Below are 20,830 nucleotides of genomic sequence, written 5' to 3'. Positions count from 1 at the left end.
AAATTTGACTTCTTTTTGTCCTTGTTTCAGATATAACATTATAAAAATGTCTCTTGCGGAAAAGTTGGCTGCATTGATAAATCCCGAACCTGGATTTCAGGATCCTGAACAGGATGTTGATACTACAGCTGCTAAGGTTTTAACTTTTGATGACTTCTTTGGCGCGCTGTTACGTTTGGTCGTTTATTTGATAATTTCGAGGGATTGAAACAAATGTAGTAGAACTAGGTTCGACTTTCTAAAGGACATAATTTCTGGAACGGTTAATTCTAGGAGCAAAACCTTTTGTATACAAATCCAATAATAAATTAACATAAAATATCGACCTAAAGGCTCCTACATCTAATTTAGAATATGTATTTATCTTAACATCTTTTCTGCCACGTATAAATCCTATTATATAAAGTAGTAAGCTTTTTTTGTCTGTCCCGAAGGATCTCGCTAAATGCTGAACCGATATTGTTCTCCTTTACAGTGAAGCTTCTTATATGTCCCGGGGAGGTTTTAAACTATTTTTGGGGAGGGTGTCTTCACCCCCCTCCCCCCCGAAAATATTTTTAAAAATTCTTTTGAAACTCAGATTTAATATTGGATGAGGTTGACTTCCCACTCCTAACTGAAGTGCCCCTAGAGGCTTCTAGGGGGCGTAGCTGCTAGTAAGTTATAAAGGGTTCGTGGTGTTAATAACTTATCAATATTAAATCCTTATTGCTTGAAATTTATATTTAATATAGGTAACGAACTTACTCTGTAATTGCAAATGTTTGTTGGTCAATTATACCAAGGGTATCATACGTATGTTTCTGGGTTATTAGTTCAGATAGTTGTCCATTGATTTAATGCTGGTAGTTATTTAGTCACTTTCTTTTGTTTGTGCATACGTATGAATTCTGACCAATGTGCATCTACGCTATAAATCTAAATTGTTCGTTAGGCGGTCTTGGCTGTTCTTACCTTTGCCTTTTTAGAAAATAAAGGTTTACAGATTTAACCTTTTCCACAAATTTTAAATTAAATGCAATTTTTTTCTCGCCATTCGTACGAAGGATTTTATATATAAAAAAAATTGTGCGTGTCTTACGGGTGTACAATCGTATTTGTGTTAAGTAATAGTTATTTCTCGTATCGTATTATAAACGGCTTTCCGCGGATATAGAATGTACAATTATAAGATTAAAATTAGTTTTTTTTAGCCCCGAGGTGCCGGAGGCACCGGCTAAAAAACTGGTTTTAATCTTATGATTGTACATTTCTATATTCGTAGAAAACTGGATATAATACGATGCTAGACATAGTTTTTTCGTATGGATGAGAACCGGTTCCTATCCACCGGATTCGAATGAATACGAGAAATTAAAATTACTAAATTCTTTTTTTTTCTGAGGGTACCCATGATTTTATTATTTTTATAGATAAATGACTAAAATTAATGCATGCATTTTCATAACTTTCGGGTATCATACACCTGAACTGAAATTAACCTGATTCGGAGTTGTAACGGACGTTTTCAAGTACAGTCGTTTTTTTGCGCATTTAGGCGAACTGAGTTCGTGTTCTTTGTGTAGTGTTACTATTTCTCTCTTTCGTTGATAATAGCTGGTGTATAAAAGGGTACATGGCGTTCCTGCAACTGGTAGAAATACAGCTGGTTGTTTTTATGTCAAAATGTAAAAAACTGCCAAAAATACATCTAACACAGGCATTTATACATCTAAAATTTTACATCAAAACTTTTTTATATGTCCTAAATACATCCTATACATTTTAATCAATAATAAACAACAGTGAACTGTATAGTAGACATTTATTATCAATACAAGAACTTGCATAAATATTATATTAAAATTAAAGTTAAATGTTTAAAATCTTCAAAATTTAATTTATACAGATGATTGTGATGACCCTGACATTGATCTCGTCATAATTTTACCAATGGGTACACCAAAGTCATCAATTATTACATAACTCATGTCACCACTACCATATCTATTGTGTTGCCTTGGTGGGTAAAAAAATTGACTTACAGGATCACTGAAATTTTAAAAGTCAATGAAAGGACAATGAAAGAAATTTAAATATAATATTGAAGTGTATAAAGTTTTCATTGCTATATAGAAATTGTTTTTCATTTACTGATTGCTGTAAAATAAATTTAATAGTCGGGGATAAGACAATGAAAGTAAAGGGTTAATGATTAGCGGTTCGTTCTCAATATTTTCTTTGATATTTCTTCTTGTTTCTATCACTTTTGCCGCAGCAGGGCTAGGAATTTGGAAAATGCAACAACCCATTTCTTAAAATATGATCTTCCTTTCTTGGGACTAAACAAAAATAAAGAATTTAAACAGTACTTGTTCCTTTGTTATCACGTCTGTAAAAGGGGGGGGGGGTAAAATGTGGTGACTCGTCACACGACATACCAGCAATTTTATTTTGGGTGCTACTCCCTTAGTTTTAGAGATAATTGGATGAAATCTTTTGGGCTGGGTCACTAATTACCCCAACTATTGGTATCTTTCAAAAAAAACGGCGGCGGGACCGCCGCTCCCGCCGCCCGCCGCCGTTTTCCGCCGCCACCAAAAAATTTTTTTTTATTTCTCGTTCAAATTCTCGTTTATCAAGGTATATTTAAATACAGTAATTTTCCTGTGATTTTAAAGATATTGAAACAAAATCTTTTTAGGTTGGTAAGTAAAAAATATTTGAATTAAGAAAACGGCGGCGGGACAGTAAAAAATATTTGAATTAAGAAAATGGTAGCGGGACCGCCGCTCCCGCCGTCCGCCGCCGTTTTCCGCCGCCACCAAAAAAAAATTTTTTATTGCATTTCTCGCTGAATTAGGCAATTTGGAATCATTTGAGACCATGTTATTTTTTTCAAAAATTTTTCCCCTTACAAGCAACCCTGCGGGGGGACATTTTTTTCAAATTCTCGTTTATCAAGGTATATTTAAATACAGTAATTTTCCTGTGATTTTAAAGATATTGAAACAAAATCTTTTTAGGTTGGTAAGTAAAAATATTTGAATTAAGAAAACGGCGGCGGGACCGCCGCTCCCGCCGTCCCCCCGCAGGGTTGCTTGTAAGGGGAAAAATTTTTAAAAAAAATAACATGGTCTCAAATGATTCCAAATTGCCTAATCTGGCGAGAAATGCAATAAAAAAAATTTTTTTGGTGGCGGCGGACGGCGGGAGCGGCGGTCCCGCCACCGTTTTCTTAATTCAAATATTTTTTACTTACCAACCTAAAAAGATTTTGTTTCAATATCTTTAAAAGCACAGGAGTAGCACTGTATTTAAGATTTTTTTGGTGGCGGCGGAAAACGGCGGCGGGCGGCGGGAGCGGCGGTCCCGCCGCCGGTTTTTTTTGAAAGATACCAATAGTTGGGGTAATTAGTGACCCAGCCCAAAAGATTTCATCCAATTATCTCTAAAACTAAGAGAGTAGCACCCAAAATAAAATTGCTGGTATGTCGTGTGACGAGTCACCACATTTTACCCCCCCCCCCCCCCCCTTTATGTTTTCCAATTAAATATTTATGTACTTGTTTGCCTGTTGATTTACATACAACATAAAACAATTTATTTGTTTCTTCTTCAGACATTATAATAAACTAAAGAAAACTATCTAAGTCTTAGTATATATACATTTACAATTTCACCACCAATAGAGTTTAATATATGAGTAAAATATTGTACAAAAATTGTTGTTGTTATGTGGTTATGTTTTTGCTGGTGAAATGGGTACACAGAGAAAAAGGAATAAATTATAGTGTAAAGATTTTAAACATTTAACCATAATCTAATATATTAATTACTAGCGGCTACGCCCCTAGAGGCCTCTAGGGGCACTTGAGGAGTGGGGAGTCGAATTTGATAACCCAATTTCTTGTTTTAGATTTTGATAAAAAATTTTTTTAAACATTTGGGGGGTGGAAATTTTTTTCTTTTTTTGGGGTATTTTTCATTTTTTTGGGGGTTGGGGGTGTCCCACCCCCCAAGAAAATAATTAAAAACCTTCCCGGTACTTATGAGAAGCTACCCTGTTAAGGAGAACCCGATCGGTTCAGCGGTTAGCGAGATCCTTCGGTACAGACAGACAAACATCCTGTTACTTTAGTATAAGGATGTATATTCTTGTATCATAAACATAAAGAAATAGAAGTATAATTGACAATTTTGGATGTTTAAATGCCTGTGTATTTGCCAGCATACCTACGATATATAGCAAATTACTGTCATAATTACATCCAGACAAACAATTTTGACAAAAATACATCCACTGTATTTCTGCCAGTTGCAGGAACGGCAACGTCCCGTATAAAATCATATGCAAATGTCGAATCGCACATTAAAACTATTTAGGTATTATCTTGTAGGTTGTTGATTTCAATGCTGAAACTGACATAACCGACTCAGACTATTTATCCGGGGGCGCTGCCGGTGGCAACAATTCCCAGCCAAGCAAGTTACGGCTGCAGAACGCCCGTCTGGACGGAGAAGATCAGCGTTATTCTGGCAAGAAAACTAGCAGAAAAGCGCTGGCCAAACAGAAGGGTATCGACAGCGACGAGGATACTGCAGCTGATTTGCGGGAACATGCGGCAGCCGAACTTGGACATATGTTTGAAGGACTTGATAGTGACGAAGAGGAGGATGGTGATAACGGGGAACAAGATGAAGGCGATAGTGGAGAGGACGAAGAGGTTAGCGGAGATGAGAATATGGAATTTGAAGGTAAGGGTTCGTTTCTTTCATGTTTGGGTTTCATTTAAAAAGGGAACCGATTGTGTGGACGTTAGCGCCTTGAAACCGTACATTCATAATCTTTTGGAGACTATCTTTTTAAACCCTTTCTTAACACCACACCTTTTCAACTATACATACGTACATAGTCTTTACAAGGTTATAAAAGCTGAAGTCATCGTAACGTTTAATTTACTTCTTATTTTTGTTATTTAGAACAAATAGTTTTTTAATATTATCATTTTTTTAAATATACACACTTTTTCTTACAGAAGAGTCTGATGAGAAAGAAGACATTAAAGCAGTTACTGATGATAATGTAAATGATATTGGTGGAACAGACACAGCACAACAATTTGTCTTTGATCCTTCTGACCAAGATTTTGGCAAGTTTGGTGACGTAGATGAGGAGAATGAAAGCGATGATGAACAAGATTCTGATGAGAATTCTGATGCAGAATTAGGTGAGGACTTGACTGCCAGAAATGAGGAGCGCAGCAGCGCAGAATCTGATGATGACGCAGAAATATTAATTAATTCTTCTGTTGCCGGGGAGGTTGGCAAGGGTAAGGCTGTTACTCATCAACTCAGAACCTGGGATAAGTTATTGGAACTCCGTATTCAACAACAAAAAATGCTGGCTAAAGTCAACAGATTACCCGTGGATAGTTACTGGGAGAAGCTCATTGCTGCGTCGCCTAATGACTTGAATGATGTTATGAAAGAGACTCAGTCAGCATTGAAAGCCCTGCTGAATTCCATTCAGTACCTGGAGGCCATTCTTGTTCATGGTCCTGACTGTGAACCTCCGGCTAAAAAGAAAAGGCTTTCTGAATTTAGTTCTGCCCTCGAGGAAAATCACAAAAATTTTAAAGACGAAAGAAATGATACAATTCAAAAGTGGAATGATAAGACGAGAATAACAAGTGGTGGAAAGAATTCTTTTCTGTCCATGGAGACTTCTACTGTTCAACAGATTGAACAAATTATGTCGAATCCCAGCAGGTTAATTCAAAAAACAAGGTAATTATTTATCACGTCTTTTTTGAAAAAATGTCTTATCATTTGTATGGCCCTAGGGACCTCAAAAACTGTGGTAATGTACAAATCTGTGTCTGCCTGAAAGAAATTTGCGCATCTTCGTCCTTTTACTTAAAATTAAAATTAAGTTTCAGAAAGAAATTTGCGTATCTTCGTCCTTTCACTGAAGATTAAAATTAAGTTTCAGAAATAATTTTTTAGACGTTCTTTCTTTCTCTTCACGAAGGGTCGGATATTTTAAACTATTTTTTTTTATTATTAATAATGTAAATTGTATTTTCAATAACAATAAAATTATTTGTTATAGATTGAAACGTACCCATTATACTGCGCTCGGCAGGGAAGACAACCAAGATGACAACTCCTTGACTGAGACAGATGCAAATATATTTGATGACGGTGACTTTTATCATCAGCTGCTAAAAGACTTGATTGAAAGGAAGACCTCGTCTACAACAGATGAAGCCCAGGTAAATGAAATCAGGGATCTAAGGGGAGAAGAAAATGCCTGATAAATTTATGTACCTTCCCAATAATGATACATAAAATTACCCCTTCTTTAGTGAAAATTAGTTGTTGAAACGTTTGAACACTCATTTTAATGAATCAACTAATCAAAATCCACTTAAATCCCCAAAATTGTTAAAGAAACGAATACGAAAAAACGCTATCATAAAACTTTGGGGACTAGTGTAATAAACAGCCCATTATCCCCCATCTCTGAAGTGTAGCTTTTACTGTTTGTTAGATATGTATTTCAACATCATTGGTGGTTTCATAACCATAAAAAGCAATCTCAGGTTTACTAGCTAAAGACAACAAAAGGGAAACGCTTTTTGTCTTTAAGTAACCAACCCAACGTTGCACAAATAAAACAACTCTTTGACATATTACACAATCTTTGTTTTGAAACGTCTTTATGAATTTGCAATGAGTTGGCTATTCGATACACGCCAGGCTACAATTGAATCAAGACAAAAGTAAGTGCCGAGGTCTGGGAACTATGTATGGTGAAATTAGACATAAAATCATGATGATTTCAGGTAAAAAATATTTCAGCGGGGTTTTGAGAAAATTAGATTTGAAAATTTCAATTTTCATCCCCTAGGAGTTACCGCATAATCATGACAGTGTAAAGCAAAACTAATTTATTTAAAATTATGAACAAGTTTTCTTTTATAAAGTTCTTCATAAAACCACTCTTGAAGGGAGTTAATTATCAAGGGCTATTTTTATTTTTTGCTTTGCTAAGGTCACGGAAATTCAGCCTTAAATAAATCATATATAGGGAGGTTTTATGAAAGACTTCATAAAAGCAAAGTTGTTCAAAATATTAAATAAATAATCTTTGCTTTTCCTGTCATGATTCTCCTCCTAGGGGTTGAAAATTGAACTTGAAATTTTCAAATCTAGTTTTCTCAAAAAGAAACCGCTGAAATATTTTGGTTTTACCTGGAATCCTCATAGTTTTATGTCTAATTACACCATACATAGGCCCCAGACCTCGGCACTTACTTTTGTTTTGATTCAATTTAGGGTTGTCAATCCGAATCCGGAATCCGCCCAATTTTTGGTCAATTTCGGAATCCGTATCCGGAATCCGTTTTTTAATAGCTGATTTGGATTCCTTATTTGTAGGCTAAAATAAGTGCCTTGAGTTTTTTCTTTCAATTCTAGCTTTTTGAAGATAAAGATTATCATCATTTTATATAAAATCTTTTAAAATCTGGTTCGATTCTCGGAAGTGAATTATGGAGAACACCAAGAACATTATTTTTTTAGGACATATGTAGCACCTAATTTTTTTTAAAAAAGCATTTTAAAATATTGCTAGAATCCGAATCCGGAATCCGCCAAAAATAAGAATCCGGAATCCGCGGGAATCCGCCATTTTTTTTGACGGACTCTTGTAAGAATCAAAATCCGGTCCAAAAATTTGACGGATTGCCATCCCTAATTTAATTGTAGCCTGGCGTGGATATGCAAAGATATTCCCCCCCATATATAGTAAAAAAAGGGTTAATAAACATAGAAATATAACATAGTTTCCAAATAGTGTAGCTCCACTATTTAAAACCGCGTATCTTGTTTGTATTTTGATGTTCTTAATTTCATCATGTGATGCTATGAAATAACATTTAATTTTTATTTAGCTAACTCGCCAATGGTTAGAAGTTCAAAAGTTAAGATCAAAGATTAAGAAAAGGAAGGTGGACACTAAAGCTACCAAAGGAAGAAAGGTATTTTTCAAATCATAATTTAAAAATTTTGGTTTAGTGAACGAGAAATTTTTAAAAATGCTGTCGAATTTATAATTAATTAGATTATGTCTTTGGGAATTCATGGTAGATAGGACATAAATGAAAGAATAGTTATTTCTCGCATCGTATTATAAACAACTTTCCGCGGATATAAAAATATACAATTATAAGATTAAAACCAGTTTTTTAGCCCCGAGATGCCGAAAACACGGGCTAAAAGAACTGGTTTTAATCTTATGATTAGACATTTTTATATTTGTAGAAAACTAGATAAAATACGATGCTACACATAATTTTTCAGTATGGATGCATACCGGTTCTAATCCGCTGGATATTAATCGGTTTAGAAGCGATACGGGAAAAAAAACTTCATTAAGGGGGGGGGGTGGGTTAATGCAACCATCTCGTAATCAATGTATAAATGGCACTTAAAATTCGAATTTTGATCTGAAATTTTGCATGAGTAATCCTTGGTAGGTCTATTTTCCCTAAATCAAACAAAAAAGGTGAAAAAGTAACAGCTAACGGTTCAGCCGTTTAGCCGTTTTTGGCTATTTTTTGGGCAAATCTGTCATAAATTACGTAGAAATCAACTTTTTGAAACATATTTTTGCTTTAAATCATGTGAAATGATACAGAAAAACATTTGTTAGATTTCTAGTACCAGCAACTACCGGCTAGAACCGTTTGAAAACATTTTGGAGTGAAAATGAGCATTACGTGGAGAGAGGTTTCGTGATGGATTTTCCTTTAAAATACCCAACAAATGGCTAAACAGCTGAGCCGCCAGCCGTTAGCCGCTACTTTTCCAACTTTTTGTTCGATTTAGGGAAAAAAGACCTACCAAGGATTACTCATGCAAAATTTTAGATCAAAATTCGAATTCTAAGTGCCATTTATACATTGATTACGAGATGGTTGCATTAACCCCCCCCCCCCCCCCCCTTAACATAATTTTCATTCTCTGATTTAACACAGTTTGACACCATACTTAATACAGGCTAGCAAGCTAGAAAATTGGATTGTAATAACCTGCGGTAGAACATTATCACTTGTGTGTTGTTAATTATTGATAATTTGTTTAGATTCGATATGACATACACACACGTATGGTGAACTTTATGGCTCCAGTTTACACAGACTCGGCCAGCAAAGAACAGTCAATCAATCAACTATTTGCATCATTATTTGGAACCAGAAAGTCCTAAAATTTATATTACTTGTATATTTGGAATAGGGGTAGTATTTTGAAAAACAGTTAATCAAAGAAGTTAATTCAGGGATTAAAATATGTTAAATGTTTATTGTACTTTGTTTTAAATGGCGGCACTGTTTTTTTTTAATTACAATTAAAACCTGTGTGCAGATTTTTTGCGACTATTACATTTCTTTTATATATTCATTTTATTTGTAACTCAAAATCCATACTCCAGACGAAAGTCGTGCATTCAAAGAGTGATTGTCTATTGGATGTTTCTTAAACTAATGCCCTGGGTGTATGGACAGATAAGGAGAGATTTGGCTCCCCTTAGTTATCGTTGATAGTTGGACCAGAAGTGTCCTGGATAGCAGCCTCGCCCGTATGAGGTAATTGATAGGTAACCCAAAATACATCTTATCTTTCACTCCTACGGTCTACCTTTATATATTTCTTAATGTAAATAGGAGGCACTGGCATGTTTTGTTTAAGAATCAAAGAATCATGTTTTTTCAAAATACTTATCCCCGTTTCTACAATTGTTATCTATAATAATGCTATTTTGTTATTACTTCATTGGCTGTGATTTTTTTTTATTTCAGATTTTAAAATGTCCCGTTTGATAGTGAAAAATCTTCCCCTGAAGGTAGGACATATTAATTTCACTACAAATGTAGAAGATACTAGTGTATTGTTTCATTTTCGAATATTGTGAATTTAACATACATTTTATTTATAAAGTTTTAGATTAAATATATATCCTTTTATCTTTTGTGCACGGGGTCTAAAATTCGTCCCAAATTAACTTAACTGTCCTTTCTTTCTACATCTCACCTTATTTCACTATTATTTTTATTTTTCACATATTTTTTTTAAAGAAAAAAATGTTTCTTGTAATGTGTTTGCTTCGATGCTGCTTGATTGAAAAAAAAACCAAGATAATGTAGGTATAGAGTTAAAATCTTGATAAAGATCAATTATGATTTTTAGATAACTGAAGAGAAGTTAAAGACAACCTTTAGCAGCAAAGGAAATGTTACAGATCTTCAGCTCAAGTTCAACAAAGACGGAAAGTTCAGGTAATTTGAGTTCATTTATTCTTTCATGAACATAGTATTTTCGCGTATTTTTTTCAGTCAACCTTTCCCTGCTCATCGTTGGATCTTGGCTTTTCAAGTATATTTATATAGGCCTTCTTATGCCGCCTACGAACTGTCTCACCATCATGAAAAGGGAATATTAAAAATCGGACAATTATAAAATAAAAGGGTTGTTATCTAATATTTACACTAAGGTACTCTAATAGTTTTGTCTCGAAGTACAATCTTGTATCATTTGCTATTCATTGCTTTGTCAGTCAGTGAATAAGGGAAGCAGATAGAGATGCAACGCATCTATAAAAACACTACATAATTCGGAAATAATATGAAATCAAATTGTTTCTTTTGTTGCTTAAATGTATGTAGATTATCATCATCAGGCGCGTCTCTATTTGACTATGAAGTCCAGAGACACATAGATTATACGTGGATATTATGACTGAGGAAAATTGTCGTCAATTCAGGTTGCTATTTCACCAGCAATTTATTGGTCAGTAAGTTTACCAGTAGGATGGGAGGGGGTCTTTATTTTAGCCCTCGACAAGTTTCTCTATAATTGATAATCTGGTGTAATATCCAAGTAATAACAAATCCATTGTTACTAAACAAATTTTGAAATAATACGTCTATACCCTACCGAATTTATTTTAGAGGATTTGCATTTGTTGGATTTAAAAGTGAGGAAGAAGCGGAAGCTGCTAGACAGTACTTTGATGGAACGTATATTGGAGCAGCAAAAGTCAGTGTGCAAAAGTGCTTAGATCTTGGCGATGTTACTCCACGCAATAAGAGAGAACAGATAAAGGTAAGGTTACTTGTACTTAATTTTTCATCAATCAAGAAGAGTCTTATATAGTTCAATTTATATTAATAGCCAAAGTTTTGTAAGAACAAACTCAATTTAGGGGGGGGGGGTAGGTTTTGATAATTTGAGTAAACCTGGAGTATAGGCTTTATCTTTGGACTGGGAGGATAGGTTATTAAAGATAAAATCATTAAAGTTGTGGGTATTTCATCATATAAGAATAATTTTATCTTTAATAACCTATCCTCTCAGTCCTAAGATAAAGCCTATACGAAAAAGTTTTATCTACAGAAGGAGTAGTTTCTTATCAAGTTTTGGTTTTGCATAAATGTATTGTCCAATGTCTAGTCTATTGTCTTATCCTTAAAGTTATTCGCTTATTTAGGTAGCGAAGCTGATTTACAATTCCAATATCCGTTCTTATGTCCCTAAAGTTTCAAAAGAAATTTGATTTTCCCGGCTCCCATTTAAGATATACAGCTCACATTTTAAGTGAAGATCCCGCTTATCAAAAAGCATCTTGTAATTAACTAACTTTGTCGGTCATGCTACAAAAGACAAATTGAAATATAATTCTTTAGTACAATCATGAGTTTTTTATGCTTCGCTACTTATGGATGTTGTCATCCTTTTATTTAACATTTGTAACTTTGTTCTGAAAATTCATTATTTAAAATTACAGTATTAATGTATATTCTTTGCAGGAGAAGCCAGCACCAATTAAAAACGCCAAGAAAGAAGCTGCCTCTGTTCTCGACAAGTATAAAAACGATCAAAAATTTCAAGAATTTTTAAGAATCCACAAAAGAAACGCGGAATCCTGGACAAATGAATCCGTAGTTGAAGTAGCTAATCTTTATCAAGAAAATAGTAAGGATGAACCAGATGAGCCAGCAGATGAGAAAGAAAATGATATCAATGACAATGAAAAAGCTACGCCAAAGCCCAAGAATTTTAAGACACTTTTTCATGTGAAGATAACTAATCTTCCACAAAAGTTTAAGAAAAACATGGTAAAAAATTTACTAAAACCTCTAAAACCGGCTTCTATTCGAGTTATGAAAGATGTTCGATCTATTGCCTTTGTAGGTTTTAATACTGAAAAGGAAAGAGACCAGGCTTTGTTTAAAAGCAAAAGTATGTGTGAAGGTAAACAAATATTGGTTGTTAAATACGAGAAAAAATCTGTGTCTGTTCCAGAGGATGAAAGTAACGAGAAATGGAAAGAGCAGGAAGAATCTGTGAATCAAACTGAAACTGTTGCGGATTCTGGTAGAATATTTCTGAGAAATCTTTCTTATTCTGTGACGGAAGATGAAATAAAGGAGTTGTTTGAAAAGTTTGGTCCTGTAGCTGAAGTCAGTCTACCTATTGATAGGTTAACCCGAAGAAGTAAAGGCTTTGGATTTGTGACCTTTATGATACCAGAGCATGCTGTACAAGCCTTTACTGGGCTGGATGGTTCAACCCTTCAAGGGCGACTACTTCATCTTCTTCCTGCAAAATCCAGAGATGACATAGATTTAACTGAACTAGAAGGTTCCAATTTTAAAAAGAGCAAACAGCTGAAAGACAAGAAAAATGCTAACAAAAGTCACAATTGGAATTCCTTGTTTCTGGGTGCTAGTGCAGTAGCTGATCTCATGAGTGAAAAGTACGACGTTTCCAAGGCAGATATTGTGCTCGGAGATGATTCCAAGGGCGTTTCAACTGCCGCTGTCAGACTGGCGCTCGGTGAAACTCAAATTATCCAGGAGACTAAGAAATACCTGGAAGCGGAAGGAGTACGACTCCAGGCTTTTGATAAACCGCCGGAGAAAAGATCTAAAACTATTATAATAGCCAAAAATTTACCGGCTAATACGGCGCCAACGGAAATTCGAGACTTGTTTGCCAAGTTCGGTGTTCTTGGACGTGTGTTGTTGCCGCCTGGTGGTATTACAGCTGTCATTGAGTTTGCGGATACAGGTGAGGCACGGTCAGCTTTTACCAACCTGGCATATACAAAATTCCACAACACTCCGCTCTACCTGGAGTGGGCACCTGAAGATACATTTTCATTGCCTTATTCTGAAGCACCACCTGAGATAAAGAAGGCGGAGGAAAACACAGAGACGAAAGAAGAAGATAATGAAGAACAAGCCACACATGAAGAAAATTCTACTCTTTATATTAAGAATATTAATTTCATAACAACAGATGGCACATTAGCAGAACATTTCTCAAAATGTGGAAAAATTTATTCCTGTAACGTCGCTAAGAAGAAAGACCGAGAGACTGGACAAATGTTGTCCATGGGCTTTGGGTTTGTCACGTACTGGTTAAAATCCTCTGCTGACAATGCTATGAAAGAGTTACAATTTGTCAAGCTAGACGATCATGCATTGGAACTGAAAAGATCAAATCGGTTGGCATATCAAACAGAAACAAATTCTAGAAAAGAGAGGAAAGAAGGCGAAGCCACGACCAAAATTATGGTTCGCAATGTTGCCTTTGAGGCTACAAGCAAAGAAATTGAAGGATTATTCAAAATCTACGGCGAGTTAACCGCCGTTAGAATGCCGAAAAAAATCAGCGGCTCTCACCGAGGCTTTGCATTTGTAGAATTTGCCGCTAAAACTGACGCGAAAAAGGCCATGGCTGAATTAAGCAGCAGCACTCACTTGTACGGCCGCAGACTTGTGTTGGAGTGGGCGGAGCAAGAAGAAACATTGGACGAGCTGCGGAAACGGACAGCGGATCAGTATAATGCGGGTAGTAGGTCGGCGAGCAAACGAACCAAATTTGAAATGGCTGACAAAAATCCTGTTGAGGACGATTGATATAATTTTTGTTCGAGGATAAAAATAAATTTTGTATTTTGTTAAGTTTCTCAAATTTTTTGTCCATCAGATTGATCCTGCTTATTTAGATCATTCGAACCTGAAAAGAGGAGGTAATGGTGCTCGAACTAGTCGTTGATAGATTATGATGAAATCAAATACTCGCTCTTTCAATTATAAGATTTGGGGTTATTTCATCGTCCCCTCTCGATCTCTAACTTAATGCTTAAAGCTAATATTTTTTTAAGTCGGCGTTGTTTAATATTGAGCGTTGGAAAACTTCTAAATTATCTACATAAAATGTTGATTTAAAATTTTAATCACTTATTTTGTATTGGAATCTGAAGGCTGAAGGTCGGGGTATCGGGTCTACTTGTGGCAGTCGTGTATTTTTTGCAGGCTTTCTTGAAGCACGTCGTATAGAAAAAGTTTTTCTGATTTAACGAATTATTTGAGGTGAAGCCTAGCTTCAGGCATGCAAAACCCTGTTCAGTGTTCATACTTCTTTTTGCATCACAGTACAGAGTAAATTATTTGTCTTATCCCATTCAAGAAGAATCTTTCTCTGTGCACAATACAGTGCGCGGCAAATGTGCGCGATTTCCGGTTACTAATTTTTTATTTGGCGCTCATGTGGCTAAATATGAAAGGAATGAAAGTAAAAGTTGCTTTTACAGCTGGAATATGAATTTTAATTATTAAAAAATAAAATCTAATTATTAATTAAGTTATTTAAATGTATTTTCATAGAAAATAACGTTGTGTAAGTGGCGAAAACTGAATTTTCTTTAGATGCATCAAGAACCGGTTTTTCCTCATTCTAATTTTGAAGTTATGTGTATAAAACTTAATGATGTGCAGAACTGAAAGTAGTTTAAACTAGACTTGAATTTTCTTGACACAGCTATTTTATAAAGAGGAATAGTTATGTATGGAATCGTACAATAGAGTTTTCCATGAATATAATAAAAAAAATTCATGATAAATTCCATTTATTTTGGATACTTAAATCTTTGTCAGGGCCAAATGAACTGTTCTAGTCTTGATGCGATACGAAATGTAATTTTCCAGTATGGCTCTTTAGTTCTACTCCAGCTGAAATGTGTAAATTGCTAGATGAATTATATTAAGGGGTTCTGACTGAAATACTACCTTTTCGAAATGAGATTACATTTATTTTAAGTAGATAAATTTATATTTATAAATTTTACTGTTATTTCACTAAAACATGCAAAATTTTGACCAAATGTCGCATTTTTTTTACTCACCGGGGTAAAAAAAACAAACAAAATCTGACAGATATTTGAACTTTCGAAGGAAAGAAGAAGTTCTGACTCATTGCTTAAACATTTGCTATCTAGAAGTGCAATAACACATGAAATCTCAAATTCCTAGGAGCGTGTTAATAGTAGAAAAATAATGCCTTGGTTAGAATTAAATTACAAATACAGTATTGATTATAACTATAACTAATAGTTTTAGTTCATGGGTTTCATTCAGTTTTTTTCTCTTGTTCATACCAGCTTAAAACTATAATTCATACCCCTATTTACCATTCAAGTTCCCAAAATTGTTGTTATAATAGACGCCTCGACGAGTAAAGCGACCAAACTATTATACGGTGAAGAAACCAATGTCACATTTTATTTTCAGAATCTAAAATGCCTCCTAAGAAACGGGAGGAACCCGAGCAAGATAAGCTGACTAGGATTGCTATTGTGTCAACGGACAAGTGCAAGCCTAAGAGATGTCGACAGGAATGCAAGAAGTCCTGTCCTGTTGTTAGGATGGGAAAATTGTGTATTGAAGTCACACCTAATGATAAGTAAGTTATAGTTATACTCATAAATGAATGTTATGATCAGGGATAAATATACGCAGTACTTTTCATAAAATTTGATGCGGAGAGTAAAAATACAACGAGTTATATGCTACGGATTAGGATTCCGGTTAAATCCATATATTTATTTATGGTTTGATTATTTGTCTCGTTATTTATCTGGTATTTTTCTCGTATTGCCATCTCTCGTTCGTGCATTTTCCCTTCAACAGAACTCGGAATAAAAGTGGAGGAAGTGAAAAATATTTATAGCATATTTATGTCTAAAGTTAAAAATATAATTTTCCTCAATTTAAAGCTTCATGCAATATATCTCAGGTTCAATCTTGCCTATTTTATGAAAGCCTTATGCATATATGCATTCTAGCAAGTATTATTTAGTTAACTATTGATATTGTTAGACATTGACTGGTGCCAGGTGGAGCAGTTAGAGCTATAACAATTTTTATTTTCTTATATGGGCTATCAGACACAAGTTTTCTGTAAAAATATTTCTCTTTGATATAAGTAATATTCTTTAGGACGGCGTCTATCTCCGAAGAGTTGTGTATTGGTTGTGGTATTTGTGTGAAGAAATGTCCATTTGAGGCCGTAACTATCATCAACTTGCCAAGGTAAGATAATTTAGCAAAAAACTAATGGAATATAAGGGAGCGGTAGCTTTCGCAGAAAACAAGACAAAAAAAACGCGGCGTTTTTGCCTCTGATTTTTTCACAAATAGACGTTATACCCTATTAAAGCAACTGCCATGTCAAATTTTAGTGTTCTACTCCTATTTTAAAGTCTTATAACACACACCTTTCCGGAATTCTGCGAAAGTTACCGCTCACTTTATTCATAAATCATATATTCTGTCACTTTATTGTAGTCTTAGGTGGAAATTATTTAATTCATAACAAATCCTAATTTATATCTTAATAAATTTTACAATTTACTTAGTTGCATAAAGCATTACCAATTTGATTTCCAAAGGGTAATCAAGGAAATGCGTAAAACCTATACAAATCAATAATATTTACCTATCTTAATTTCAGTAATCTGGAGAAGCATACAACCCATCGGTATTCCCAGAACTCCTTCAAGCTGCATCGTCTGCCCATCCCCAGATCCGGTGAAGTTCTGGGCCTGGTGGGCACCAACGGTATCGGCAAGTCGACCGCCCTCAAGATCCTGGCTGGCAAGCTGAAGCCTAACTTGGGCCAGTTCAAATCTCCACCAGACTGGACTGAAATCTTGGCCTACTTTAGAGGCAATGAGCTTCAGAATTATTTTACAAAGATTCTTGAAGATGACTTGAAAGCTGTTATCAAGCCCCAGTACGTTGACCAAATTCCTAAGGTATTTATTTAATTAGTACTTACCTAGTCGAAAAGAAAAACTATTTGAATATTGTTTATTCATAGATGAAAGAGATATTTTGCATCATTTTTTTAAAACATCTTGTACATTGTTTCCTTTAAATGAACATGATTTTTAACAATTTTTTTTCAGGCAGTTAAGGGATCTGTCCAATTTTTACTGGACAAAAAGGATGATCTGAAGAAACAAGACAATGTCTGTGAGGTCCTTGATCTTACACACATCAAGGATCGTGACGTCAAGGATTTGTCTGGAGGAGAGCTGCAGAGATTTGCCTGTGCTATGGTCTGCATCCAGGCGGCCGACATATTCATGTTCGACGAGCCGTCCTCATATCTGGACGTTAAGCAGAGATTGAACGCTGCTCTGGCCATCCGTGACTTGTTAGCATTCAACAAGTATATCATTGTCGTCGAGCACGACTTGTCCGTTCTGGATTATCTGTCCGACTTTGTTTGTTGTCTGTACGGTGTTCCCGGTGCTTATGGTGTTGTCACTGTCCCCTTCTCGGTCAGGGAGGGTATCAACGTGTTCTTGGACGGTTTTGTGCCAACTGAGAATTTGAGGTTTAGAGAAGATGCTTTGGTGTTTAAAGTGTCTGAGAATGCTACTGAAGAGATGGTCAAGCGACAGAATAGGTTAGTAGGTAGTTTCAATTATTTAAAAACAGTGTTGCGGAACTAGAGCCGTGAAACCGCCATATTTTGCCGGAGCCGTAATTTTCGTTAGAAAACGGCCCCGGACTAGATAAACAAAGAGATTTTTTATAAATCATAATTTGGTAACTCTGTTTTGTCATGTGCAAATGCCCCTTTTAAGTTTTTCAAGTCCATTTTTATAAAAAATTGATCTTTTAAAACCTTCAAAAGTCAAAAATAGACGTGGGGGAAAAAATATGTCGAGTTTTTATTGATCTTAGGTCGGAGCCGCCATCATCACAGACTCAAACGGTTCCGCAACGTTGCTTTAAAAAATTACATGGATTGGAATAAAAAATTCTTATTAATGTCATTATTATTTAGGTACGACTATCCAAGCATGAAAAAGACCATGGGTAACTTCAAGCTAGAGGTACGCGAGGGACAATTCTCTGATTCAGAAATTATTGTCCTGCTGGGTGAAAACGGTACCGGCAAAACTACCTTCATCCGTATGTTGGCCGGTAAGCTGGCCCCTGATGAGGAAAGCGGAGAGATTCCCTCTCTAAACATCAGCTACAAGCCGCAGAAGATTTCTCCCAAGTCCCAAGGCACAACAAGACAGTTGTTACACGAAAAAATCCGCGACGCCTATATACACCCACAGTTCGTGGCTGATGTCATGAGACCTTTGAAGTAAGATATTTTTTAAAATTACGTTTCTAATACTATTTTATTAATATAAAATGTCCACCTGATTACGATTGGAAAATTAACTGATAAAAAAAAAGCTGAAATAAAAGAAAGTTCTTGTTCTTACAAAAATGCAAAAAGTAACAGCAAATATGTTTTCATTAAAAAGGTTAGATTTTCATTAATTTTTGCTTCTCCTTTCCTGTTTTAACTTATTTTATATTAAAATATTTTTAGGATTGATGACATTATTGATCAGGAGGTGCAGAATCTTTCTGGTGGTGAGCTTCAGCGTGTGGCCATGGCCCTCTGTCTTGGCAAACCTGCTGATGTTTACCTTGTTGACGAGCCATCTGCCTACCTGGATTCTGAGCAGAGGTTGGTGGCCGCCAAGGTGATCAAGAGGTTCATCCTGCACGCCAAGAAGACTGGCTTTATTGTGGAGCACGACTTTATCATGGCTACTTATTTGGCGGATAAGGTAAGAATTTCAATTATGGAGAGAAAAAAAATTAAAATTATTCACCTGCTGCTTAAAAGAAAAGTTGCATCTACTGCTGATAAGTCTAACGCATTCTTTTTAAATATAAAATCAAGACTTACATGTCTGTTTTATGTACCATGAAATAATATTAAGGAAAGGATGATAAGTTTAGATTTTTTACTGGGATAATATTATATGCTTATTATTAGGTGATCGTGTTCGAAGGACAGCCATCCGTTGACACCATGGCCAACTCTCCCCAATCCTTGCTGGGCGGTATGAACAAGTTCTTGGAGCAGCTCAACATCACCTTCAGAAGAGATCCCAACAACTATAGGCCTAGGATCAACAAGTTGAACTCTGTGAAGGACTCTGAACAGAAACTCAACGGGAACTTCTTTTTCTTAGAAGACTGAAATTGCCGTCCCAGGTAATCTTTCTTTAAACTAACTCATAACAGATAGTGTCTTGTTAATTAAAGAAGATATGTCGGTGGAATTGTCACTTTTTAAACCAAACTAAAAACACCTTGGAAATCAGCAAAGCGAACAGTTAACGATAACTTGTATGTTGTGGAATAGTTACTTTTGTCAGAAAAGAAGAGGTCTCAACTTAGTTGCTTAATTAATGCAACTATAGTTCTGATTAATATATATTCAAAGTTTGTATTTATTTTTGAGAAAAATCATTGGATTTAATATTTTTTATCTGTAATTACTATAATAAATAAGTTAGTAACTTTTTTCATTAAAAAAACGTTTTTTATGAAAACCAAGCTTGTAATTTTAATGCCGCAATACCTAATAAATAACATACATATAAATTTCAGGCGCTTTGGATAAAGCTTGGGGCGGCCTAGGAGAATTGTTGAGAGCTGGGCCCAGCCACTCGGACAGTCACTACCGCTATCTTCATACTATATCAATCCATCTGCGTTGTGGCCTCCGCTGTGGCTGCCTGGATCCAACCTGCCGCCGGCGATCCAGCCCGCCCCACTGTGTCTGCGGATACGGTTAGATTATCAGATCCGCTAAATGCTCCTCTTCAATCATTCAATTCAAATTCAATAAAGAAAATTTGAGAGAAGCATAAACAATATCGTGGAGGGTTGGATCACGCTGTAGCGGCTCTAAACAAAATCCAGAGACTCAAATCTACGGCCGCTCTGTTAATGGGTGGCTGTAAATAATATCCTAGTGAATTTATATAAATTGAGCCGCACAGCTGTGATACGTACTGTAATGTTATTATGTATACATGCAATTGTATTTATAGGTGGATACATTTTTATCAGTTAAAAAACTTAAAAATTGTTCGATTTGCATATTTTTATCAGTAGAAAATATATCCACCCTTCCATACTTTTTAAGTTTATACTTTGTTTACTATGAATTTGTTTTTACATAGTGCTTAACTATTATTTCTTTATATTAATATCTGCGACAATATCAACTATTTATAAATAAATGTTAATATCAAAGATATTTTATTTATTATGATCTTTAGTTTGTTTACTTAGTTTAATTGAAATAAACTATTCGTGCATAGTCTTAAACATGTTAAAACTTAGTCTTGTTCGTATATGAAATAAATTGGAAACAGGAAAAAATAAATCGTAACATTAAGTACCTACCAATAATATTATTTTTACTAAATTGATAAGTCATATTGGACTTAAGTTGTCATGGAGAAGGTTGAGATACTTTTCTAAAGCTAAATGGTGCGATGATACTAAATATATTAATAGAACGGTAATTACAGAGCAAGAAAATGTAAAGAGAGGGGTAGGTTTCTGGTAAAATCCGTAAAGGTTATGTGTTATAAGTTAAAAACAGCAGTAGA

The 20,830-nt window shown here is 35.2% G+C and overlaps 3 protein-coding genes across 4 annotated transcripts; all 3 read left to right on the top strand.

Moving 5' to 3' along the window:
- The first annotated feature begins 7 nt into the window (after positions 1–7).
- Positions 8–9,849, top strand: Aatf (Apoptosis antagonizing transcription factor). 2 transcript variants are annotated; one of them, XM_080158134.1, is made up of 7 exons: positions 8–136; positions 4,380–4,737; positions 5,019–5,769; positions 6,095–6,257; positions 7,941–8,027; positions 9,134–9,285; positions 9,766–9,849. In XM_080158134.1, exons 1-6 carry the CDS (start codon positions 47–49, stop codon positions 9,254–9,256), a joined length of 1,572 nt encoding a protein of 523 aa, XP_080014260.1. In that variant the 5' UTR covers positions 8–46; the 3' UTR covers positions 9,257–9,285; positions 9,766–9,849. The 2 variants fall into 2 exon arrangements, with proteins under 2 accessions (XP_080014260.1, XP_080014259.1); XM_080158133.1 differs by having other exon boundaries at positions 9,134–9,849.
- Positions 9,754–14,018, top strand: LOC145317181 (putative RNA-binding protein 19). Its single transcript, XM_080158130.1, has 4 exons — positions 9,754–9,892; positions 10,237–10,325; positions 10,998–11,151; positions 11,856–14,018. Exons 1-4 carry the CDS (start codon positions 9,857–9,859, stop codon positions 13,971–13,973), a joined length of 2,397 nt encoding a protein of 798 aa, XP_080014256.1. The 5' UTR covers positions 9,754–9,856; the 3' UTR covers positions 13,974–14,018.
- A 1,573-nt stretch (positions 14,019–15,591) lies between these two features.
- On the top strand, positions 15,592–20,468 carry pix (ATP-binding cassette sub-family E member 1 pix). Its single transcript, XM_080158131.1, has 8 exons — positions 15,592–15,798; positions 16,335–16,427; positions 16,849–17,152; positions 17,306–17,811; positions 18,196–18,507; positions 18,742–18,985; positions 19,198–19,418; positions 19,818–20,468. The coding sequence occupies exons 1-7, from the start codon at positions 15,635–15,637 to the stop codon at positions 19,402–19,404; spliced, it is 1,830 nt and encodes a 609-aa protein (XP_080014257.1). The 5' UTR covers positions 15,592–15,634; the 3' UTR covers positions 19,405–19,418; positions 19,818–20,468.
- The last annotated feature ends 362 nt before the right edge of the window (positions 20,469–20,830 follow it).

This window comes from Acartia tonsa, chromosome 4 (assembly GCF_053477335.1).
Source record: "Acartia tonsa isolate MP-2025a chromosome 4, ASM5347733v1, whole genome shotgun sequence".
Taxonomy (NCBI): Eukaryota; Metazoa; Arthropoda; class Copepoda; order Calanoida; family Acartiidae; genus Acartia; species Acartia tonsa.
Note: the sequence above shows the minus strand (reverse complement) of the source record. Positions and strands in the feature narration are given on the sequence as shown.

What these genes read in the sequence shown, in the direction of transcription:
- LOC145317181 (XM_080158130.1), top strand. Translation starts at nt 9,857, where the DNA reads ATGTCCCGTTTGATAGTGAAAAATCTTCCCCTGAAG. An exon ending in TGAAAAATCTTCCCCTGAAG is followed by an intron (nt 9,893 to 10,236) that starts GTAGGACATATT and finishes TATGATTTTTAG; the next exon opens with ATAACTGAAGAGAAGTTAAA. An exon ending in ATAAGAGAGAACAGATAAAG is followed by an intron (nt 11,152 to 11,855) that starts GTAAGGTTACTT and finishes TATTCTTTGCAG; the next exon opens with GAGAAGCCAGCACCAATTAA.
- pix (XM_080158131.1), top strand. Translation starts at nt 15,635, where the DNA reads ATGCCTCCTAAGAAACGGGAGGAACCCGAGCAAGATAAGCTGACTAGG. An exon ending in GAAGTCACACCTAATGATAA is followed by an intron (nt 15,799 to 16,334) that starts GTAAGTTATAGT and finishes AATATTCTTTAG; the next exon opens with GACGGCGTCTATCTCCGAAG. An exon ending in GATGTCATGAGACCTTTGAA is followed by an intron (nt 18,508 to 18,741) that starts GTAAGATATTTT and finishes AAATATTTTTAG; the next exon opens with GATTGATGACATTATTGATC.
- Aatf (XM_080158134.1), top strand. Translation starts at nt 47, where the DNA reads ATGTCTCTTGCGGAAAAGTTGGCTGCATTGATAAATCCCGAACCTGGA. An exon ending in TTGATACTACAGCTGCTAAG is followed by an intron (nt 137 to 4,379) that starts GTTTTAACTTTT and finishes ATTATCTTGTAG; the next exon opens with GTTGTTGATTTCAATGCTGA. An exon ending in AAGCTACCAAAGGAAGAAAG is followed by an intron (nt 8,028 to 9,133) that starts GTATTTTTCAAA and finishes TAATTTGTTTAG; the next exon opens with ATTCGATATGACATACACAC.